Genomic DNA, 24,013 nt, shown 5'->3' with positions numbered 1-24,013 from the left:
CAACCATTATTTATCTTACAAACACAGACTGGAGGGTCCCACTGTGGGGTTGAGGGCATGGCTCTCAGAGCACAGACAGCTCACAGGCCCACTCCAGCCAGGAACACCTGGACCATCCCTGCTTTCTGTCTCCGTTCCTATTGACCTGACTCACTCTTCACCTCCCCGCTTCCTACTCTTCACAAAGGCCTTGGCAAAGAAGTCACCGCAGTCTGGACTGCATATTCGGCTCCACCCCTCTCCTCCTTAGCTACTAACTGCTGGTACCCTTACTGACAGAGTCGGGTCTCCCCAAGCTGACTTAGAGATGGTCGTATCCTTGCCACGTTCCCATGGCACATCTCCATCTAGGCAGTCTGGCCTTGTCCAGCCTGGCGCGCAGCCAGCCTACCCGAGTTGCAGCGGGAGCTGTCCGCGGTGCTGACCGCAGGCGCGCCCCACGCCCGGCCGGTGCGCACGCGTCTGCGCGCAACGCTGGAGACCCGCGGGCGCCGTCACTGCGCAGCCTCCCACGCGGTTCGGGCCAGGCCTGTGCGGCGCCGGCGACTCGCGGCCCGGCTCCCGGCGCGGTCTCGTTCCCCCGCGGCCTCCCTGGCCGCTCCTCACATCCTGGCACCGCCATGGCGCTCAACAATTTTCTCTTCGCGCAGTGTGTCTGCTACTTCCTGGCCTTTCTGTTCAGCTTCGTGGTGGTTGTGCCGCTGTCCGAGAACGGCCACGACTTTCGCGGTCGCTGCCTCCTCTTTACCGAGGGTATGTGGCTGAGCGCCAACATGACGATGCAGGGGCGGGAGCGCTTCACGGTGCAGGAGTGGGGTCCGCCCGCAGCCTGCCGCTTCAGCCTGCTCGCCAGCCTCCTGTCGCTGCTGCTGGCCGCTGCGCACGCATGGCGCACGCTCTTCTTCCTCTGCAAGGGACACGAGGGGTAAGTGGAGGCCTCTCAGCAGACCAGCACAGACAGACACAGCACTCATGCGCCTCGTGGCACCCTACCAGGCCCTCCTCTCCCGGGGGGGGGGGGGGGGACGGACGGACATGAGTCCCTCCACCTCTCCTGCTGCAGAGGCCTGCAAGTGTCAACACTGAGCCTCACCACTTCCAAGCAGACTGCCCTTTGTCTACACACAGGCCCAGGGGCCATGAGGCTGTCTGTCCAACCCACATGACCTCCTTCTGTTCCTAGAGCGAGCATTACTCCAGCTTTCCGGCCCTGACCCCTTGGAGTACAGATGTTGCACTGTCATGGCCACAGGCCCGGGCTCTGTGACTCAGCTAGGCCACACTCGCTGGGAACCTGGGACCACTTGCAACAGTCTTGGGCCTACACCCCTCTCCTGTGGATGGGGGAAGAGACCACACTTTGGAAAGAGGGGGTAGTCTTCTATTCCTGCCACCCTATCTTGGGAAAAGATAACAGAGGATGTCTGGGGAGTTCCTTAAGCTCACACCTGGTACTCTGGCCTTGGCTGAAGGCATGAACAATATGTGTGTGTGTGTGTGTGTGTGTGTGTGTAGGGCATGTGGGTGAGGATGGTCCTACTTTGTGGTCCCAATACTTCCAGATTTTCTCCATCCTTTCCTGCTTTGTCATTCTGCTGGAGTCAGTGGGATGTGGTTCACCTGGTGTCCTCAGCCAGCAGCAACCAAGAGTCCACTCTCTGTCCCTGCCTGAGGCTTCTTGGGTCCTGGAGTGCTCCTGCATGCAGAGGAATCCCCAGATCCAGCCCTTCCCACCTCACACATGTTTGTAGTAGCTCCCCTGCACCTTGCAGGGAGGTAGGTGATGAGCACAGGTGTCTGAGGATGGATGTGAGGGTGCAGGAGGTTGGGTGAAGGGGACTCTGGCTAGTACCACGGATAAGGAACTTGAAACAGTTACATTCTCACCATACCAGAGGCTGGGAGTCTAGGATCAAAGTGTCGTGAGAGTTGGTCTGCAGATGTCCTTCCTACACGTCTGCTCCTGGTGGCCCCAGCTCCGTGTGTTCCTCAGCATGGGGCTGGATCATTCCAGTCTCCGCCTCTGTCCTTGAATAAACTCTTGCCTGTTTCTCCTGAGGCAGCTATGTCTATGGGTACCAAGGTTAGGACGTGGGTGTGGCTTTGAGGTGATAGTTCAACTCACTATGCTAAGGTCTACTGGAAGCCAGGGTCCTAGGAGCCTCCAAGTGATGTGGACCAAACTCCTGCCTGTGAGGCTGGGCTTCTGTCTAGGGTGAGCCCATGTCAGCTGGAGCACAGAGCCCTGTCCCTCTTCAGGACCCCTCCTTGGCTCTCAGTCTTTCATGGTCCAGATGAACTTGAGAGCTCTTGTCACCAAACTGGGAGTCACCCCACTGTGTGCAGATTGGAGCAGGTGGTGGCACCCTGAGACAGGAGACATGGCAGTGGTTGATGGGAAGATGGGGCCATGATTTGATGGCTCAGACGCATCCTCTGGCCTTCTGGGTTTCCTTGCAAGAGAGGCAGCCTCATGGTGCGTATCTTCTAGGGCAGCTCTCTAGAGAGGATGCAGATGTGTGGTCTGTGTGTGGGACGGTCAGAGGCTGAGATGAGGAAGTGAAGACCCTCGGGCTTGCAGGTTGGAATCTTGGTTACACAGGGTAGACTGTTCTGTACCAATTAGGCTGCAGACCTGGGACCACCAGCTTCTTCCTTTGTCACTGTAGGTGACATCTGCCCAGTGAGTGGCCATTGCAAGCCCATCTTAGAGACGCAAAAGTGAGGCCAGGAGTTTCCAGCTCTCCAGGGCTCCTTCATTGTGCTTGCCTTCGTGAGGAATGCCTCAGGCTGACTGATGTTCCAGCAGGTGCCGTGGCCTTCAGTCACACCCTCAGCTGAGGCCTGTGGCAGGACTTAGGGGACTGTAGGTGACGTGGCACACCATAACACTTTGGAGAGAACTAGCATGGTCTTGACCCACACCAGAGGCCAGGTCTGGGCCGTTCACACTCCCTCTTGTGGAACCATTGGGGTCCCTTGTCCTCTGCTTCAGTTCTTGGTACTCACCTGTTTTTAACCAGGCATGGCCTCTGTTCAGGCTTCTATAGACTAGCGTGACTACGTCTAGCCTTGTCTTCTCCCGGGACGTCTGACATATACAGTCCTGCTTGGCTACCAGGCATTATTGGCAAGGGCCATGTGGCTGTTTGGCGCTGTCCTTCCCTGTCCCCTGTGCAATCCAGGTGGCAGTCAGCCCCCTGTGCTGTCAGTGCTCACCAGAGTCCAGTTTGTGGGACTAGGGGCACACACAGCTCTGGCGATCCGCCCCAGGCCGTGTATACCCACCACACCCAGGGCAGTGAGGTAACCTAGCACACCGTCTTAGTCTGTCCTCAGGCCAGCACAGAGCCTGGGCTGTTGGAGTTACCGCACAGTGGAGAGGAACAGAAAAACGTCTGGACCACGAGGCTTGCCATTTTGTGGCCACACTACCAACCCTACCTATGATTATAGACTCACGGCCTGGCCAAGAGTTGAGTCAGCCCTTCAGTTTCCCTGAGGTGGTTGGGTCTGCAGAGGCTGGCAATGGGTAAGGTGCCCCATGGAGAGAGAGTGGTGATTCCAGCACATCTACCAGTCAGACTGTGTAATGGCAGGTCATTGGAGGGGACTCAGGAGACTCAAGGAGGTAGGGCAGGCATTAAGCTCATGTGGTAGACAATGGCTTGTAGGGCCACTGGATATACAGCCTGTGGAGGATAGATACAAGGCTTGCCGGTCCCTGGATTTAGAGGGCTTGTTTGGTTATGTTCCAGACACTCTCTGATTTTGAAATTAGGTGCCAGCCCCAGAGGCCACTAAGGTACCTCCCAGTCAGTTCTGAGGTGGAGTTTTTGCCCTGTAGCCTCTTCAGGGACTCTCTTGGTCGGTGCTGAGCATATGGGCCAGATGCTCTGGCAGAGGAACCAGCCTTTCCTTACACAGGGTATGTCTGCCGTGCTAAGCAGGCTCTGACTGCTCACGCATAGGGGTGGAGAGAGGCAGGGTCCAGGGTAGCATTGCAGAGGGTAGTGTACCATTTCAGTGAATGATCCCTAGCACCTATGGTTTCAGTGATGGTCCCTCAGGGAGATGGGAGGGCCCAGGTGAGCTGTGTGCCTAAGGCTTTGCTCAAGAGCAGCCCTTTGAGCTGGGGTTGGTAGCAGTCTCTGAGTGACGGACTAGGGAGCACTGGCTTAACATAACCCGTCTGCCTGCTCACACCTGTCGCTCAGCCTTCAAATTGCTCCCAGGGCTTCCCAGGATAGCTGTCGCCATGGAGACAGCACATCCAAGGCTGGGCACACTGAGATGCAGAGAGAGGAAGATGGGTTAACCCTGTGTGCGCTGTGCCTTTCCACCCACTGTCCTGTGTGGGCCTGTCCTTGGTGTGTGTGTTCAGGGACAGGGAAGGGTGGCATTCTAAATCCAGGAAACAGGACCTGGGTATGGCTTTGGGCACATCAAGTTCTTCAAATACTGGAAGGTCCAGCATGTTACATCAAAAAACAAAAACCAAACCAAACCGAGAAGAGCTAGAGACTTCTGGCTGGTGGTGACCCAGCTTGGTGGGCTGGCAGCTGGGCTCAGAGCTCCTGTGTCTCAGAGCTGCTGTGCTAGTCTCACATCAAGGACATGGGCTAGCCAGATGCTGCGAGGTGTGCATGCCCTGCACTATCTAGAAATCTCGGAACTCTGCCTTGCCCGCTGAGATGGACGGGACGTGATGCTGGGTTGTGGTCGGTCTCACCTTACTGCCCACACCGTGGCCAGCTCAGCCCTCAGAAAGGCCAGTGGGGGGCAACAGTTGGGAAGTAGGAATGTCAGGCACCAATGACACTAATGATGAACAGGGACCTTGGGAAGACTGCAGGAGGCTGTCCAACAGGGGGAGGGACAGATGTTCCCTAAGAGGGGTGCTGTCCTCAGTTCTCAGCTGTCCCATGGATGGATTTCTGTTCATGGACAGGCTTGTGTCCTTGCTTCTGCCCATGGGAGCTTGGCTCTGGCTGCCTTTGATCACCTCATTTTTCTTGGTGGGGGCAGCACAGCCACAGTGGGCCCTGGGGGAACACCTGCTATCTTCTGCTCAGGCTACTGGAAAGCAGAGTTCCACGGCTGAGGTGTCCTTTTCTCTTTGTGGGTGGGCATGGAAGTACCCCAGCTTCAGTCTCTAGGTATCTAGTTCCCCACTCTGTACACCCTAAGTTCCTGGCAATAATATCAACTTTGTGCCTGGGTACAGCTGCAGATGAGCTCATTGAGGGTCTGGGAGGGCAATGGGTCCTTCTCAGCCCAGTCTAGTCCAGGTCTGTCCTGGGACGGCATGGGGTGGCCAGTGAGCACTTCAGAGTGTATGGGCTGCTTGCTCACAGTGCTTCACCTGCATAAGCTCCCCCAGTTTCCACAGTGATCCACGGGAGGGGGATCGTAGTACCCAACTCAGGGGGAGAAAGTGAGGCTCAGAGGAACAGGTTTATTTATTTTACAGCTTTTAGTTCACCCATCATGAAGGAAATAGGAACATGGAGGCAGAAACTGAAACAAAGGCCATGGAAGAATACTACTTATTGGCCTGGTACCCATGGCTTGCTCCATCTGATTTTTATACAACCCAGGACCATCTCCCCAGAGGTGGCATCATCCAGAGTAGGCTGAGATTCCCATATCAATCATTAATCAAAATCTGCCGCACAGATTTGCCCACAGGCCAATTTGGTGGAGCCGTTTTCTCAACTGAGGTGCCCTCTTCCCAGGCGACCCTAGCTTGGGTCAAGTTAACAAAAAACAAAATAACAACAACAACAACAACAACAACCACTCCTCCCACAAAACTAGGCATCACAGGACCACAGTGACCTTGTCACTAGTCCTGGTCAGGGGGACCTAGGGATCCTGGAGAAAGGGTCAGCCTTTTTTTTTTTTTTTTTTTTTTTGCAGGGACACGCTAGCCTGAAGCTTCCCCTAGAAACTACCGCCCTTCCATTTCCCCGTTCTCACCTGGAGCAAAGTGTATTGAGTCTTTGCTCTGATCCGTGCTGGGAGAGGAAGGCACCAAGTCCCTGCTCTGGTCCACACGAGAGCAGTGGACGTCAGGTCCTGCTGTGGTTCCTGGGTCAGACTTTGGGGAAGGATAGGGGGCAGCTAAAAGGAACACCAGTGTAGGTGTGGGGTGGGCAGGGCCAAGAACTGCCACGTGTGCCAGGAGGATCCATGGACAGGCACAGCGAATGAGCCCAGGGTAGGAGGCAGTGCACGTAGCTGCTCACAGGCAGTGGGGGTGCCACACAGGTCTTTGCCCACTGACACTTGATCTTCAGGGCCTGGGTTGCGTAGCGACAGCAGGGATTCACTCCTTGCCTGCCCTTGATGCTGTGACTACCCTGTCACAGCTCATGTCTGGGGTTTGTTGCTGTCAGCCCAATAGTCACCAAGACTGGGTGTCCTTCACAGGAAGCCCCGTGTGATCCCGGGAGACATCAGGTGGTTCCACCTGCTGACAGCTGGGTGTCACCGGTGGTGAGTTGGTGACGTGACCTGAGTTACTCTTAGCTTATTTATCTTGAGTAGTCAGGGTTACACTGTTCCTAGGCCTTGGCCCTCCACGTCCAGCACAGGGTTGGCATATGGTCAAGAAGGCTTGTGGAATGATGAATCAGTGATCAAGCCCGTCAGCAGCTCACATGGCTGTCAGGTCAGAGCAGCTGCTCCTTAACATCTCATTCGCTAGTTTCCCACTGTGAGGCCATTTTGTTACTTAGTTTAGAATCTAAGCACAGCTGGCCTGCACCTAGTATCACGCCTACCACAGGCTGGAGGTATTGCAGTAAAGGGCAGGGTCCTGTATTGGCTGCTCTGCTCTGTGCTATGGACCTTCCACAGTTTGGGTGACTCTGGAGAGTATGGTGGGGTGATACCTCCCACATGCCCTCTTTCTCTGGGTTAACTCGTGACTTGGAGTCAGGCTACTGCCAGCCCCCAGGCAGCAGAGGGGAAGGGAGGAGGGGTCTTCTCATCTTCTTGTACCCTTCTCTGCTTAGGCTTAGGGGCCTGGTGCTCATGCCTTGGGGTTTGGGGTTTCAAGCTATGTATTTGAGGGGACACAAACCCATAGCTGTGAGTGACTATGTGAGTGGGTAGCCTTAGAAGGGGGTCTTGTGTTTTCAGTGTGTGCACTGGCTCCTAGGCTTTGGGACTCATGATCTTGGGTTGTTGGCGTGGCCCTGATTTCCCAGGACAGCAGTGGTGTCGAGGCCCCGACTCTGGGTCTGTGAGAGAACAAGACGAGCCGCTTAGCATCGGACCATTTGCTGGGAAGTCGGTGGAGGAGAGGGAGCAGGCCCTTGGAGCCCCATTCCCTCCCATCAGGACCCCAGGTGCTCACTAGGAGACCTGGGAATGTGTCCCCGTCCTGTGTCAAGGGGAGCTTCTGGGGGTGGGACCCTGAGTGGCTCGCTTAGCACCCCTCTCTTGGCCTCACTGCAGCTCCTTCTTCTACGCCTTCCTGAACCTCCTGGTCAGTGCCTTTGTGGTCTTCCTGGTCTTCATTGCCAGCACCATCGTGAGTGTGGGCTTCACCATGTGGTGTGACACCATCACGGAGAAGGGCACCATTCCCCGCAGGTAAGCCTGGGCCCTGCTTTCTCAGCCACCTCCCTAGGAGACCCACCTCTTACCAGGATCCCAAGATGCTTTTCTCCCTGAATTCCATTCGAGCCTGAGGCTTTGCCCACCTGTGACCCCCACCTGTCGCTCTGTCCCTAAGACCCGCCCGCTCAGCATCAAGCACCTCTTTCTCTGGCCTGGTAGCCTGCAGCCTCACACATGGAAGGGCCTTGTGGGCCAGGAGGCATCATGCAGGCCTTTGTGGTTGACATGGCCTGCTTCAGCTCCTGTTGCCGCTGTGTGGCAGTGGCAGTGGTTGGTGAGAAGAGGCTGCCCTCATGGTGCCCCCATGACTCTTGTGCAGGGCCACTGTGCAGTGTGGCTCCGGGACATCGCTTCCATCTTAGACTGGGGAACTGAGGGACTAGGCAGAGCAGCCTGTGACCCCCGAGTGCCAGACAGACAGTGACAAGATCGCTGAGGCTGGCTGGCTCTTGTCTTCAGGGCCAGTTGGAAAGATTTGCAGCTCCCCTTCCTGGAAGCCATTGTGCCACCCAATGAGGGATCAAAGCTGACTCTCAGTGGAGTTTCTAGAGACATCTGTTTCTAGTCCCCTTTGGGGACTGTTCCCTCTGTCTTAGGGTCACTATTGCTGTGGTGAAACACCATGGCCAAAGCAACTTGGGGAGGAAAGGGTTTATTCAGTTTACATTTCCACATCACAGTTCATCATCCAAGGAAGTCAGGACAGGAACTCAAACAAAGCAGGGACCTAGAGGCAGGAGCTGTTGCAGAGACCATGGAGGGATGCTGCTTACTGGCTTGCTTTATTATAGAACCGAGGACCACCAGCCCAGGGATGGCACCACCCACAATGGGCTGGGCCCTCCTCCATCAATCACTAATTAAGAAAATGTCTTATAGGCCCGCCTGCAGCCTGATCTTACGGAAACATTTTCTCAATTGAGGTTCCCTCCTCTCAGATGACTAGCTTGTGTCAAGTTGACATGGTACACCCCTCACTGTTTGGGGGAAGTATTCTCTGCTCCCCAGCTAGCTGCTTGCTGCCTTTTGGCTCAGGGGCTCACAAGTCACCAGCCACTTGGCATCATGCTATTTTAGCTGCGAGAAGTTCCAGGACGTGGACTTGGAGCTGAACGTGGACAACTCTGCCTTCTACCATCAGTTTGCTATCGCCCAGGTAGGTGGTGTTCTAGGCAGGAAGAGAAGTGGCCATGTTGGGGATGGGGGTGGGGACCACAACAGAGAGAACCGACTCCTGATCCCAGGCAAGGAAATTCCAGATTCAGCTATGGTGGGGCCATTAGGGGAGGTGCAGGCTGGGGGAGCAGCAGGAGATTCCCACCCCCCACTTCAGGGTGGGCTGGGGGAGCTGAATCTCTGAGCAGGGGTTGTAGGGGGCAGGCAAGAGAAGGCATGGGTAGACACGCGGAGTGAACTCAGGAGCCAGAGGGTGGGAAGTGCTGAGTGGGTGGGAGGAAAGAGGAGGGCATGGGAGAGCAGGAGGTGCAGGGAATGGGGCATAGGGTCTGGGGTTGCCAGCAGGACAGGGTTTGGATTCTGGTTGGCTCCAAGTGTTCGGAGAATGCTGGAGGGCCCCTGAGCCGCCTGGTGCTGTGTCTGAGGGTGAAATGAGAGACCTGCCCTAGGAAGATCTTGATCCCACCCTGTCCTCCCTTTCATGTGACTTTTAGACTATTGGGACACATTGGTCGTTGAGGGCCCTGGGGAAAGCTTTAGGATTTCCCTGTCCCCTGATTTCTGCATTTGTGCTCCAGACAGGTGGTGCAGGCTAGGGGCACCTAGGTGGGGCTGAGCATGGACACCTGTCCTTTCCCACGCTGCATGGGGCTTTCCCCCTTCATGGCTTCCTTCCATGCCCCAGTCTGGCTTCCGGAGGCTCTGCTTTGTCAAAGGCTGGACTGAGATGATTCTTGCCACTGATAAAAGCCCGTGGAAGTCCTAAAGTTCTTTGCTGAGATGAGCTGAAACGGTCAGAGAGACCTTCACGCAACTTTAGCTTAAGATGTTTTAGAACTAATTTGGACCAATTAGACAGAGGCATGCACAGTGTGAGGACAAACACGCTCAGATGAGAATCAGTTTGATGCAGTGCGGACCTGGAGCTGATTTCATTGTTTCTCCTTCAGCTGTTTGGAAACAGCAGATAAAGGTCAATTTATTCCCCTGGCTGGAGGGGCTCCCTGATCTATAGGCACTCCATAGAGCCCAGTGGGTCGGGGTGGGAAGAGAGCATTGCCCGGGTCCTGCTTCTCCTCAGGGAACCTCACCAGTGCAGGTGAAAATGACTGAGTACCACCAGCCTCTGCGCAAACCTGGGTTCTTGTGGGCAATGGACCTAACAGCCACTGCAGAGAGTAAGCCAAAGGAGGGTGTGCATGGGCTCTCAGGTGCATGACCCCCTCTGGCCTTAGTGTGCCCTTCCCTTCCCTGCAGAGCTAGAGCTAGGAGGTGAGTACGGAGCACACTGGACAATGAACTAACCACCACCACCACCACCACTGATGCTGCTCTATCTTCTCTGCAGTTTGGCCTGTGGGCCTCGTGGCTGGCCTGGCTGGCGATCACCACCCTGGCGTTCCTGAAGGTTTACCACAACTACCGCCAGGAAGACCTGTTGGACAGCCTGGTTCACGAGAAGGAGCTGCTGCTGGCCAGGCCAGCCTCCCGCACCTCCTTCCAGGGGGAGAAGAGTGCTGTCATCTAGGCTGTGTGAGGGTGGCCCCCTTTCCCGAGGCCTGCCCTGAGGGGTGGCTGGGGCCCCACCCAGGCTGGCCAACGCAGTCCGCATGTGTCTCTTGGCTCTGCCCTCCATGAGCAGAGCGCTCGTGTTCCTGTGGAGAGCCCGACAGTGGTGGCACAGAGACCAGAGACTTGGGGATGGGGTGCCTTCTGGCTTCCTGTCCCGGCCTGGTTAGTGTGATCCATGCTCTGCCTCTGTGTGACCATTGGCCCATCCATGTGTAGATGGGAGTGTGACTGCAGAGCAGAGGTGATGGCGCTGGGTTGGCGGCCTCGGCACCGCCACAGACTCCGGCACACCCGAGTCCCTGCCCCTTCTGGAGGGGCTCTCTTTCCATCCCATAGCATCTTCAGCTAAGGCCCCTAGAAGGTAATGTCACCCCTCCCCCAAAGCAGCAGGTGGAGGATCCTGGTAGGAACGTGGGACCCTGGGCTGGGCTCTGTCTTCTGCTCTGTGAGGGTATCTGGGGCTGCTTGGCTGTGGCAGGAGAGTCCCACCCTCCACCCTTTGAGGCTTTCTAGGTGGCATGGTTCTCTGTGTTCCAGGGGTGGGGCCCCCATGGCGGGAGAGGCCCAGCCCATCTGGATCTCAGTGAGTGCACTCAGTGTTCCTGGCCCTAGTCTGAAGTTGTGCTCCAACACTGTTCCTCCATTCCCAGGCAAGGCGATCCTGACCTGGGTCAGCTCACTGTCCACCATCGGTGGCTGGTGTGTTCCCAGGTGGAAGGTGCTGGGTCCATAAAGGTGTGGCCTAGGCTCCCTGTGAGGGCTTGAGGGGGATCACTTGGGCCCTAAGAACTGAAGCCAGCTAGCAAGGATGGTCAGGATGCTGTGTAAGGGGGTGCCTATCTGGGGAGGTCAGGGCCAGGCAGACTGACACTCCAGCCTTCTCTGGGGGCTTTGGCTTGTGGCCTTGCTGAGGTCTCCAACCTGACCTGGTCTCTCCTCCAGACCCTCACACCAGCCCTGTGGGACACGGAACTCTGTCTAGCCCTGAGTCCCCTCTTTTGTCTCCCTAGGATTGGCTCCTTCCTCATCTTCTGCCCCACATCCCTACTAAGGCTGTAGTCTCTTAGGACCCGGAGGAACAGGAGGCAGGCTGGGGCCCCTGGTACCTCGGATCTGCCTCAGGTGTGGGCCTGACCTTGGCAGCTGTCTCTTGGGGATTGGGACCTGGTCAAGTCTAGAGAGGTCTTCATTCACCTAAAGATGCCTAGACTTTCCCAGATGTCAATGTCCCAGGGACTCCTGGGGAAGGGCCTCTGGCCTAGGATCTCTGGCAGGACCTGTTGGCTGTAGCCATGGGCAGGGGTGTCTGTCCAGGAGAGGCCTCTCTGGATATATGGCAAAGAGGCAGGCAGAGGATGCAGCGTGGTCCCCAGGATGCCCCTGCTCCTCTCCAGCTTGTTTCAGGGCAACCCTTGTTTCTATCTTCCTGGTAAAGCTGATAGTGGTGAGTCTAAGCCTCCACGTGTCTGATTCTCAAGTCAAAATATCAAAATAAAGATGAAACATCTGAGATGCTGTGTGGATGAGCTGTTTGTGGCTTTGCCAACCAGCCAGTCCAGTGCAGGTCCCACCTCCCACCCCCTGACTCTTAGGCTTTAGCTGTTTGTTTATGATTTAAACGGTCTTGTCCTGTTCGCTTCCAGGTGCTCATGGGGCGGTCCTTCTTGCCTGGGCATTTAAGGAGTTTGACTCTTGTGGCCCCTCCCCCCGATTCCTACACCATCCCTCAGACATGAGTTTGGGGTTTGGTGACATCTCTTAGGCACATGTATCTCTGTGTATGTCTTTGAACATTTATTCTGGAACAAAATAGGACTGGGGATGTAACACGGTGGCAGACGGCTTGCCTAGTGGTGCTGGGTTTGCACTGTGAAAGGAAACAAAGCAAACCGAAAACCCAATCTAGCTAGGGCAGGGTTCTGTGGCCCCTACAGAGCTGGGCACACTTTTTCTGTGGTGGGAAGCCCTGGTTCTCTGTTGTAAAACATGGGGTGACCAATCCCCTTCCTAGAGGGTATTCACTCTCAGAAGCAGGGACGGAAGGGTGACCTCAAGGTCTCCCATCTCATCTCTTAGTGTCTGTTTCCATAGCTGGAATAACAGGCCAGCAATGAGCCTGCCTTTTACCAGAGCGGGATGAGATGAATGGGTCCTGGGGCAGCTGGGCTGGTGCAGGCAACAGTAGCCATGGTGATGGCTGATCCTGGTGAGTGGCTTCCCAGGCTGGTCCTCTCTAGACCACTCCTGGAAGCAGGGTTTCTCTCCACTGGCCCCTCCCTGACTATGCCCTCAAACTTTACAGCTGGAGACCACTGTGTGGAGCACCTGAAGGCCAGAGAGGGGCAGATGGCATCCCAGTGAGCTAGAAATCTGAGCACATCTTTCTGGGGAGGATGAGGTCCTGGAGGCATGGTGGGTCCCCCAAATTCTCATGAATGACAGCTGCAAAGGACCTGTGGGTTGTAGGGGTGGGTGGAGGGTATGCTCTGGTGTCTAGATGAGCATGCTTGACCCTGAAGGGATTCCAGAACAACTGTGTTGCATCCCTCGTTTCTGCAATAATCCTGAGGTGAAGAGGGTGTGAGTGTTTTAATATGGAATCTGTTTCTGCCCACATAAGTAGGAGACACCTTAAGAGGACAACCACAAGCCTCCCCCTGGCTCCCAAACCCTGGTCAGAAGTTTATTCCAGGGTGGTGCAGGGTCCCCCTGGTGGATCCTCCTGGTGTCTGACTGAGCCTCCTCTCTGTGTTCAGGGCTCCCCCTCCAGGCAGGTCTAGGGGGTCCTGAAGTTCAGTACGATGTGCTTGCTTCCCTTGACCTTGCAATATGCACGACAGAACTATGTCTCCATGGGTTCAGGAGACAAGGCAGGCCTGGTGGCCTTACCTAGGCTCCGATACCCACAGGGCTCCCATGAACTGCAGAGGAAGGCCCCTGAGATCGTCTCCTGATGGTATGACAGAAGCCGAGGCTAGCCTTCAAAGCAGCAGGAGTTTGGGGCTCGTCTTTCCAAACTGCCCCTCAGATGCAGGTGACACTTATCCTCAAAGGGTTGTATGGCATGCGTGACAATATCCAGGCATGACAGCAAGCAGGCATGACAGCAAGCAGGCCAGGGATCCCAAGACAAAGGACTGGCCGGAGCACAGGAGTCCCCAACCACGATGGCTGAGTTCTTTCTCTGGTACAACCTTAAAGCCCCAAGGTCCCAGCCTGTGCTGACTGGTGTAGGGGGTACTTGTAGCATCAAGCCAGAGGCACCCCCTTTACCACTTAATCCACTACAGCAGCCCTTTGGAGCTCCTGGGTTTGTCAAGCATTGGCTAGCGGAGCTCTGTCTTGAGGCTAGTCTTAGTGTCTGGGCTACACCACCATGGCCCCCAAACCGCCCTACCCGACCCCCTCCAACATCACCCTCTGGCGATGGTCAGAGGTGTAATTGCCATTCAGCCGCGTGTCAGAGCCGCAGGAGGCAGTGCCAACAGGCAAGGACTACATGCCACAGGCGCAAGACGAGGAGGAGGAGCCAGCCCCAGAGGTCCTCCAGGGCTCCTGTGACATGACGGGCCTGGCCACAGTACAGGCCTAACACCACTCCAAGCAGAACACACAGAGTCAGCCACAGGCATAGGGAGCCACTGCAGGACGCTGGCTGGAGTAGAGAGCCACCGCGGGAAGCTGGTCGGCTGGGCACTGTAGGAGGGCTGTAGGTCAGTCCAGGCAGCTCCCCAGCGAGGCCCTGCAAGGCTCTCTCTCTCTGCTGGTGGGGCTGGTATGGAGGGAGACTTATGTCGCCCGGCTGTTGACCTGCACTTGGCCATCAGGATGATGGTCAGGTCGGGTCCTGGGGTGAGTCTCATGGAATCCGTGGGGCATGGGCTCTTGTCCTTGCCTGCCTAAGGAAGACTGCACCCATTTAGGGATGCTGCTGCTCACTGACATGTCAGGGATCTGGGGAGTGGCCCTGTGGGGATGGGGTCACTTCTAGGGCGATCAGGGGAGACAGAGTCAGGATCTAGAGTGACTCGGGATGTGGGGACAGGGGTGTGGTTGAGGCTGTGTCTGGTTCTGCCCTGTGGCGGAGGCCCAGGACCTGCTGGCAGATGGGGCCTCCTTCTCAGAACTCACCCTTGACGGCGGCGGCTGAGGTGTCCTTGCGGGCAATGTCTGGGAAGGAGACCACGATGCTTTAGTTAGGAAAATGTCCTCAAGCTCTCCCAGCCCACCATACAAAGGTACCGAGACAAGCCTCACTGGCCTGGCCTGTGAGATGAAATATCTAGAACCCAACCTAGAGAGAGGAGGTGATGGTCACAAATGCATTCTCCCCTGTTGGCTGCTGTCCCCCTGACCATGGCTGAGCCTCATGACCCCATATCACAGGTTTACTGGGGCTCTGTCTGGGAAGGCAGAATAAGGACCGGCTTTTCTGGATGGTCCCAGACCATGGCAGAGTTGCAAGGGCACCTGCCCACCCCACCCCACGCCACCCAGACCCTCGCACCAAAGCCCCCGGCCCCTCTTACAGTGGACAGCCACCTCCAGGGGCTCTCGGAACCGCACGTGCCTTGAAGTTCTCTGTGGCTCAGCCCCATGGCACCCACATTCCTGCCGTCTGGGTCTCAGGATAGAGGGAGGGCACTTCCTGTCACCACCCTAGGGTGGGGATGGAGAACAAATGGTTGTGAGCCCTTTCTGTTCAAGCCTGGCACCCTGGGCTGTGGTGTGTGCTGATTCTTCGGTGCTTAATGGAGAGGACCTACTGTGGAGGACCAGAGAAGGACAAGGAGACCTCAGGACCAGCTATCCACCTTGCCCAGCTCCTCCAGTGCTGCTCCATGGAATGAAGCCTCAAGAGTCACGAGTGGGTAAGCGCAGTGCCTGGAAGGCCCATGCTTCTTCCCAGGCTGTGCCCCCTGCCAATCCCAGGGGTTCTGAGGGAAATTCTTCACACCTGGAGGAATGGCAGCAGTAGACAAGGGTGCCAAGGATAACCCCACCAACCGAGGATGGCCTGTACAAAATCACATGATCCCTGGGAACACTGTCAGAGGCCGCGAGACTCAGGCACCGAGAACCCAGTGGCCAGGGAGCATGACTGGCAAGGGCTGGGTCCAGAGCCTGACAACTTCCCTGAGCCATGTGCTTGGCTTGAGACACCCTGGGCTTCTGACACATTTCCCTGGATAGGCGTTGCCAGAAAACTCAGACCTGGCTTTGCAGCCTCAGAGGTTGCTGGGCCCTCTTCTCTGAGAGGAAGTGTACCAGGCAATTGTTCAGACCCCTGTAGGGATTGTTGGGGGGAACCTGAGACGTGGGGGAGGGTCCTTGGTTTAGAGGGCTAAATCTGTACACTCCATAGAGTGGGGCGTCCCACAGAGTTGATGGGTGGCTGTGGGCCAGCTGGCAGGCTAAGGTCTATCCTCTATGAATCTCCCCTCCCTTCACTTAGGATGCACTTCAGGGTGTCTGGCCGGTGGAGGAAGGCAGCACTCACATCCTGCACACCCAGAGGCTACCTTCCTGGCCTGCTCCAGTCACCCTGTGAACCTCAGTGGCTTCATCCATGACACGGGACAGCAGGCTGTTTGTGGGACAGAGCGCAGGGAAGCCAGGGCTATTTCTAAGTTGTCCGTGGCAGGATACTGGACTCTGCACAGCTTGATGAGAAGCCCTGGGGGGCTGCCCTGCTCCACCCACAGCTGCCTGCGCTAAGGTTAGCCTGGCATATCTCTGCCTCTTCCTTGGCCTGGCAGCAAGCGTCCCAGGTCTGGGCCCCTCCCACTTGGAACCCCCTCTTGCTCCTTGAGCCTCTTCCCTCTCGTGTTTACTCCTGGACGGAGCTGTTAACGGCTCTCCCAGCTGTGTCTCCACCCCTTCTGTCGCTCTGACATCCTTCACTAACCAGCTCTGTAGCCAGCCACGGCTCTCTCCCCCTCCCCATCATCTCCACCCACCATCCTTCCCTGTCCCTCCAACTTCTTCCCTCTGATTGTCATACCTCCCTGTCCATGCATGCTGATCCCATGCTGTGACCCCTGGACAGGCGCAGAGCAGAGCCTCACCCCAGACCTGTGTGATCCTCTTTGTGCCCTTGGCTGTGCTACACCACACCCTTCACAATGGAACCATTTCCCTGACTCCCACCAAGCTCCTGGTCATATGGCTTCCAGAGTTCCAGGGACAGAGGATCTCCTGAGAGCAAGGACAGGGACCCTGTCTGCCCTTCTGGCCCCCGCCTCTCTCCCAACTCACAGCAGCAGCCCGTATCTCTAGAGCTAGTGTTTCAGGCAGCATCGTGGCTTTACCCTCTCAGTCCGGGGAGGTTGTGAGCCCCACGTGGCCCCCTCATTCTCTCTGGTTGGCTGGCGTGTCCGCGGGTGGGAATCAGGGCACAAGACTTGAGCTGCAGACCTCATTTACTGGAACATGGCCCTATGATAAGACAGACGTTATTTATTGCACAAGCCATGCTTATAGAGATAGAGATAAAGGGATGAGAAAATTCCTCCTTGGAAACCAGACTGGCTTCCTCAGCCCCCACCGTTCTCACAGACCCGCAAACACCAGCTTCCTTTGCAGGGATCACGGTGCAGATAAATCCTGTGCCCCGCCAGCTGCAAAGCCTTACTGTCAGCAATTTCCTCTGAGGGCATCGTCTTCATAATTATCACCTTTGATGGCTGTGTAATATTCCTTTGGGCGCTGATGCCCTGAGATTTACAGCTGCCCACCCACCCACTGTCACGGGCTGCTCAGGAAGATGGCAGTTTATTGCAGGAGTTTGTAGTGCTCTGAGATCACAGATAAGGCTACATACAGTAAACGCTTCTGGCTTCTGTCAATCCGCTAAGCCCCCATCACAGACGCTGGGAGCAGATGACAGTAGGGGCTTCTCATTGTCAGGGATCCCCCAGCAAGGAAAGGCTTTTCTGGAAGGTGTGCTGCCTCCTCAGTTGGCCCTTGTGTTGGGAGGGATGGGGTACAATCCGGCCCAGCCCGTTTGTCTCTGTCCTTCTCTTTGTCTCCATATCTCTGCTCCTCTTTGTCTCTGACTGTCTCTGCATATGTGGGTAATTCTCAGAGCCCGTCTCCCTGCCAGTCTCCCTGTCTGCTGCTTTTTCTCTGATTCCATCTTTCTCCTGTCACATCTCACATTTGGGTGTAGAGGTGTCCCTTCTGCCTGTGGAGTGTGGAGCCGGGCCCTTGTCACCCGCCCCCCCCCCCACTACCTACAACAGCCCACTGTGTGGTTATCTTCCATAGCTTCAGCCATGCCTTCTGAGTCCTCCGGTCCTGTTTGGGTGCAGACCCTGATTGGAGCCTTGGGGTGGGGGATGGTTGGGGGAGCTAAGAGACCGCCATCCCCCTTCTCGGTAGATAGAGACACTGAGGTCAGAGAGAAAGGAAGTGTCCCTGGGCTACTGGCAGGGTGGTTCTCCTTCCTTTCCCCAGCTGGAAAGAGCAGTGTGAGGCAACTTTCTTTCTCCATCCCACCTAGATTCTCCCGATCTCTGCCCTGGAGAATGCCTTGAGATGAGGGCAAATGCCTGTTTTCATGAGACGTGGCTCTGGTTTTTGTAGACTCCAGGGGCCTTGCCCTTGAGAACTTGAGATAAGAGCTTGCCCTGACTCCAAGGAGGACCCCCTCAAGGTCTCCCCAGGAATGGCTGCTTTGAAGGTTGACCCAGAGGCCTCCATACAGTCTTCCATAGGAGATAATGGAGCAGCTGAGTCTTTATGCTCAGCGGGTGTAAGTACGGCAGGTGGCTGAAGCCCTGTTAATGTCTGCCTGGATGTGTTTGCATGGCTCAATTACTTCACAAGGGAGCACATTCTCCTATCATAGCATCAGATTTTATTGCAATAGGGTAGAGAAGGGGCTGGCCACAGGGAGCAGAGAAAAGAGGGAGGGGAGGGGAGAGGAGGGCCTTAGGCTCCAGGCTCACTTTCAGGGAAGGGGCCACTACTGTACCTTTCTGCCAGCACTCACTTTTTGGTCCTCTGTGGCCAGGTTCTGCTAGGGGATTGTGAGACAATATGTGTCAGTGTTTTTAAAGGTTTACTTCACTTACTGTTTGTGTGTGAGTGTTTTGCCTGTGTGTATGTATGTGTACCATGTATGTGCAGGTTGCCCACTGAAATCAGAAGAGGGTGTCAGATGTATGGATGGTGGTGAACTACCACGTGGGTGCTGGGAACTGAATCCCTGCCCTCTGCAAGAGCAACAAATGCTCTTAACTACTGAGCCATCTCTCCAGACGCACGTGTGTGTTTGTATACACATAACAGCATGTATGTTTGTGGGTGTGCATGTGCGTTCATGGGGTCGTATGACATGAGTAGACACTTGTTTGTGTGAGCATGTGAATATTGACCTGTGGAGAATCTGTGTGTACACGTAAAAATGTAACTGTGTGGCTATTGTGTGCTAGCATGTGAGAATATGCATATGCATGTGATCTGTATACACACAGGCATGTTTGCACATGCATGAATGTACCTGAACCACATATGTGTGCATGTGTGTATGTGTGAGTGTGTTAGTATGTGGCGTGTGTGTGTGTGAATATGTGGTATGTGTGTGGTGTATGTGTGTGTATGAGTATGTGGTATGTGTGTTGTGTGAATGTGTTAGTATGTGGTGTGTGTATGTATGAGTATGTGTTGTGTGTGCTGTATGAGTGTGGGGGTGTGTGTATGTGAATGTGTATAGGGTTTGTGTGTGTGGTGTGTTTCTGAGTGTGTGTGAGAGTGTGTGTTTGGTATTGTGTGAGTGTGTGTGTGATGTACATGTGAGTGTATGTGTGGTATGTATGTATGTGTGTGTGGTATGTGTGAATGTGTGTGGTGTGTGTGAGTGTGTGTGTGAATGTGTGTGTGTGAGTGTGAGTGTTTGGTATATGTATGAGTATGGTGTGTGAATGTGTGAGTGGTGTGTGTGTGTGTGTGTGTGTGTGTGTGTGTGTGTGTGTGTGTGTATTTGGCTTGGATCCTTATCTCTGTGGCCTCAATCAAGTAGAGAGCTCTCAGGCTTTCACACTCCCATGAAGAGTCCAGAGGGGGCGTCTCTGGCTCACGGAGTGGACGTAGTGGACACAGGCAAGCCTGCTGGTGTCCCCTCCCGCTGGCCCCAGAGCAGAGGCCTTGGCCCTGGCAGGAACAGGCCGGAGCTCGTAACTTGAGTGCATTTGCTCAGAGGCTGGCTCGTGACAGATGGGTGATAAAGGGTGGAAAATAGTACCAGGAGCCTGGGGCCCGTGGAGTGCCATGGCTGAACCATGCTGGTTGGGGAGGGCTGGTATCTGGGGTTCTGTCCTTCACTCGGGGAAACAGCCCAGCAGCTGTCCCCCTTAGAGTCCAGGGACAAGCATGGGAGCATGGTGCCCCTAAGAGTGGGGAATTCTGACCCAGGTAAAGAATGCCACCAGACAGGCTCAGAGCCAAGCTTGGACACCGCACCCTCGAGTCCAGGCAGGTGAACATGGTGTTTGCAGACAGCTGGAGCAGACACAGAGAGATGGGCTGTGTCCCAAAGTCAGCCCTGGTGGCCTGAACCAGGGCTCTGGAGCTCCTGGTTCTTTACTAGCCCCAAATCTAGACAGTCTTCCAGGGTCTATCTGAAGGCCCCTCCTCCCTCTCCTTATCCTGGAGATTTGGGGAGTCAGCAGTGGCCCCACACCCCATCCCTCTCACCAGCCTGGCTATCTGTGCTTTGCGCCTGTCATCCACACCTCCTCGGTCTGTGATGTGGTTTGGAGAGTCTCTGGAGGTGGGCAGGGTGCCGAGTGCAAGAGCTGGCACATGGGTAATTTCAGTGCCCTACCAGCCCTGCCATTCCCCCACAGGAAGGTCCTTCCTCAGATCTGACCAGTGGCTGGCACTGTGCTTGGCAGCCATGGCTGCCCTCTGCCCACCCTCACGCTTTCGCTATGCTCGAGACCTGAAGGGACAGGGTGTCCCCACCTCTGAGCAGAGCTTGATTTCCTGCTGTCTTGCTGCAAGATCACCTCTCTGGAGATTCCCCAGAGGGACTGGAGGTGGCCTGGCCTGCTGGGAAGCCCGAGCCTCTCGGGGGCTTTCCTTACATGCACACAGACACAGGGGCCATGTGCACTAATACACACACACGCACACACCCCACACACACCCCATCACACACACACACACACACACACACACACACACACACACACACACACCCCGCACCACACACACTCTCACACTCACGCACACCAAGGCCTGCCCCACCTGGGTTCCTGTGGCACTGCATTTGTCTTGTGTGTGGTGGCTCACCTGCCTTCTCCTGCGGTCTGCTGCCGATCAGAGCCCACATGAGGCAGGAACTGGAGCTGTTGCTCACAGAGCAGCTGAGAAGTTTCCATTACAGAGACATGGGGGCAGTGGCCTCAGCAGCCTTGAGGGTTGGCGGCCTGCTGGCCTCTAGTCAGTGGATCTCTAGCAGGGTTGTTATACTCAGGGCCTAGTGGCTCCCAATAGAGTTGAATGCCATCCCAGGCAACTCAGCAGCTTGCCCACAGGTCTATGAAGGGGCACGGACAAAGGCAGAAGTTGCTGTCTGCTGTTCCTCTTCCCAGCTAGAAAGGAAACAGGAAGCCGTGGACACCCCTGCCCCTTCACCTCCCTTTTGCAGGGCGGGAGGCAGAGTGCAGGCCAGGCAGGCGATGGGGTCCCTGGAAGGGCTGGTGTTACTAATCTGGTGCTCCAGCCAGGAATAGTCTGGAAGCTCTCCAGATACCAAACATTCCTGACTTAAGTGAGAGAGAGTCCTAAGGAAGGCTCCCAGCTAGGCTGGTCTCTGCTGGCTTTGCTCACGCACCCTTGGCCCGGAACCAAGGAGTAGGAGCAGGCACTGGACTCATGTCCCCCGAGGCCTTGTTCACGTGAGCTGTGGGGTCTGCACAGCTCAGTAGCATTTGGCTCATGAGGTTACCGAAGCACAGGTGATGGTGGTGTGCTGACGAGGTTAGGGGGGGCCTCAGAGTGAAGCAGGGTTGGTCTAGGCCCTGAGAGCCTCTGGTAGACAGTGTGGGACTCTCCCCTAAGCAGGGCTTAAACTGAGGTGAGCCCTGGGGGCTGCGAGCCATGTGCCAGCTGCCTGGGTACCAGGCAAGTGAGAGAGAGGCTCTGCAGCAGTGCCCAACAGAAGAGGTCATTGTTCTAAAGAGACATGCCCGTGCAGGGAGGCCTGACCGGCATGCTGACTCGGCCCCCTGATGCCCCGGGAGCAGGCCCTGGTTCTGTGCGCTGTCTGATGCAGCACTTACTATCCTATGTGGCTAGAGGACAGTGCTCCAGCATTTAGGTTTAAGCAGGTCACCTCCCTGCTCCTCCCAAAGATGGCCTGGCCTTGGGCAGGGGATGGGCTTGGGGCTATTGCGGCCCTAGGGCCAGGTGTAGCCGCCCAGAGCCTTGGAACACCAGGTACCTGAGTGTGAGGTACCTGGTGACTGAGCCTTCCCTCTGCTCCCTATGCATACAAGGACACATGGCGTTCTGGGATTCCCAGCTGCTGCGCTTTGTCTGCAATGGTCTCCACTTTAGGAAGCCCCTCGGACCTTGTGGAAGGGAATGGTGGCCGCCCTGGAGTGTCCATGGTGACTTGTGCGGTCTCTGCCCAGACCGCCTTCATCCCGTTGCCCACCACAGTTGGCTCCTTGCCTACACCTGTTGCTGGAAATCTTGATCCCAAGTGGGAAAGTCACACAGACCTGGTCCCCAGAGCTGGTTACTTACCTGGCTGCCTCCTGGGTCCACGAGGGCCAGAAATGACCACGCTCTGCAGGACGACTGTGGGACGCAGTCCAGTAAGGACCTGGTGGGTTCCAGTCAGTAGTACTCCCTGTCTCCTCAAGAGGGAGGCCCTGGACAGTACCTGTAGGTCACATTGGTCTCCACAGAATTCCTTCTGATGGGGCTGCTTAACTGTATGCAGGGTACAGTTACTGCTGGTCTGTGTTGCCTATCTGGGCCCTCATGCTGAACCGCGGAGCCGTCCAGATAGCAAGGGCTGAGCTGTGACTGCTTCCCCCTTTGACAGAAATTGCGACAACCCCGCAGAGCGGCCACTGGCTCCAGATCTGGGAGGTGCCGTTTCCCAGGGCCCCAGTGGACAGCAGGCCAGGCCTGTAGACAAGGCCAGGGGTCAGCACCACTTGTCCTGCCCATCTTGGCCCCATTTGTTCCCATCAGGTCAATTCCAGGACTCTTGGAAAACCTGTATTGTGGAGTGAAGGGTAGTGTGGATGTGTGAGGGTGACATGGGGGCTGTGGAGATGTGGGGTGACTGTAGAATCCAGCCCCTGCTTAGGCTTTACAGTAGAGCTTTGAGATGGAGATGGGTCCTAGCCTGTCCCAGGCCTCCTGCTTCATAAGGTGTCCTGCCCTGGGAGTGTACAGGGCCCAAGTTATAGATGGTAGGCATGTTGGCTGGACCCCAGGAGTATCCTGAGATGAAGGGTTAGCATTAGGCCAGAGAGGGGCATCTGGGGTGAGGGACTGCTTTTCCTAGGGTCTATCCTGGGCTGGCATAAAGGGCTCTCTGCTGCATCTGCCCTGGCTTACAGATGTTGAGCTTGCCCCTCCTTTGTGCATGAGAGACGTGGCTGTAAGGGATAAAACCATCTGCCCAAAGCCACATAGCCAGGAGATGATGGGCTGGCTCCGGTGTGCTGGCCCCTGCTGAAGCCCCTGTCAGCTCATGAATGGCTCTTACATGGAATGAGAGGGAGGCCCTGGGACCAGAGTCTTTGAGTGTGCAGGCCTCTGCTGGGTTGAGGACTATCTGAGGTGTCTCCGCCTTGTGTGGTTGCCTGTCAACCATGGCCTCTCTTCTGAAGGTGGGAATGACCAGACTCCTGCACCGGACTGTCTCCCTGTGTTCACAGGCAGTGAACACTGAGAAGGGGCCGGTGCTGTCTTCCTGGGAGGGCGTTGAAAGTCTCCAGCAGGAGGTGACCCATGAGACCAAGGTCGTGGGGGCTTTATAGTTTCAGCTCCTCTGGCCACACAGTAAGGCCTGTGACTACCACCGTGACCTTTGTTTTATCAGCCCTTGGCGGTGTTCCGGTCCTGCGCACTGCTGTGCCATGCTGGCCTAGCTGCCAAGGCTTCCTTGTGCAGATGGAAGGCAAAGGTCCCTTCCAGGAAGGCAGGGCAGGCGGAAAGAGCACAGGCCTTGGATAGCCGCACGCTGGTTCCTGGCATGGGCAGCAGGTAGTGGTGATGGCGGTGTGGGACTCAGGGTGACAGGAGTTAGCCCATAGGTCTGGGGCAGGGTTGGGGGTGGGGCGCAGGACCCTATCTGCTACAGCAGCAGAAGGGTCTCCCAGGTAGGAAATTTCCCACTGCCTCAGTCTAGTGGGTAGAGCTGGAGCCTGGAAGCCATTGCTGGTGCTAAGACACAGCCTGGGGATGCTGTCAGTGAAGTCAGGCTTCTATAGATCCATAGGTTCGGGATTTGGTTCAGAGGTGCTCTCTGTCCCACTATTGTGGCCTAGACTGCTGGGGTGAGGGGTTGTGACTCTGGACCACAGGGCCACTGGTGTCCCAGGACTTTCTGTTTGTAGGGGCAATGTTGTTTGTTACGTTAGTCATCACCCTCAGGGCT

The 24,013-nt window shown here is 56.0% G+C and overlaps 2 protein-coding genes across 2 annotated transcripts; one reads left to right on the top strand and one right to left on the bottom strand.

Annotated features, from left to right (window-relative positions):
- The first annotated feature begins 294 nt into the window (after positions 1-294).
- On the top strand, positions 295-11,890 carry Tmem179 (transmembrane protein 179). The gene is made up of 4 exons (XM_052739119.1): positions 295-925; positions 7,468-7,605; positions 8,710-8,788; positions 10,157-11,890. The coding sequence occupies exons 1-4, from the start codon at positions 333-335 to the stop codon at positions 10,334-10,336; spliced, it is 990 nt and encodes a 329-aa protein (XP_052595079.1). The 5' UTR covers positions 295-332; the 3' UTR covers positions 10,337-11,890.
- Positions 11,891-12,003: 113 nt separating this feature from the next.
- On the bottom strand, positions 12,004-21,625 carry CUNH14orf180 (chromosome unknown C14orf180 homolog). The gene is made up of 5 exons (XM_052739120.1): positions 20,680-21,625; positions 16,692-16,818; positions 14,910-15,039; positions 14,512-14,550; positions 12,004-14,076 (listed from the first exon to the last, which is right to left on the bottom strand). The coding sequence occupies exons 2-5, from the start codon at positions 16,800-16,802 to the stop codon at positions 13,841-13,843; spliced, it is 516 nt and encodes a 171-aa protein (XP_052595080.1). The 5' UTR covers positions 16,803-16,818; positions 20,680-21,625; the 3' UTR covers positions 12,004-13,840.
- Positions 21,626-24,013: the final 2,388 nt, after the last annotated feature.

Source organism: Peromyscus californicus, unplaced genomic scaffold (genome assembly GCF_007827085.1).
Source record: "Peromyscus californicus insignis strain IS unplaced genomic scaffold, ASM782708v3 Scaffold_15__1_contigs__length_86483966, whole genome shotgun sequence".
Taxonomy (NCBI): Eukaryota; Metazoa; Chordata; class Mammalia; order Rodentia; family Cricetidae; genus Peromyscus; species Peromyscus californicus.
This window is presented reverse-complemented; position numbering and strand designations above follow the sequence as displayed.

Bases quoted from the DNA above. Each gene is read 5' to 3' on its own strand.
- CUNH14orf180 (XM_052739120.1), bottom strand. From the start codon at position 16,802: ATGAGGTCTGCAGCTCAAGTCTTGTGCCCTGATTCCCACCCGCGGACA. The intron at 14,551-14,909 runs GTAAGAGGGGCC...TCTCCTTCCCAG, and splicing joins CCTGGAGGTGGCTGTCCACT to ACATTGCCCGCAAGGACACC. The intron at 14,077-14,511 runs GTGAGTTCTGAG...GCCCTCCTACAG, and splicing joins CTCAGCCGCCGCCGTCAAGG to TGCCCAGCCGACCAGCTTCC.
- Tmem179 (XM_052739119.1), top strand. From the start codon at position 333: ATGGCACATCTCCATCTAGGCAGTCTGGCCTTGTCCAGCCTGGCGCGC. The intron at 926-7,467 runs GTAAGTGGAGGC...GCCTCACTGCAG, and splicing joins CTCTGCAAGGGACACGAGGG to CTCCTTCTTCTACGCCTTCC. The intron at 8,789-10,156 runs GTAGGTGGTGTT...TCTTCTCTGCAG, and splicing joins ATCAGTTTGCTATCGCCCAG to TTTGGCCTGTGGGCCTCGTG.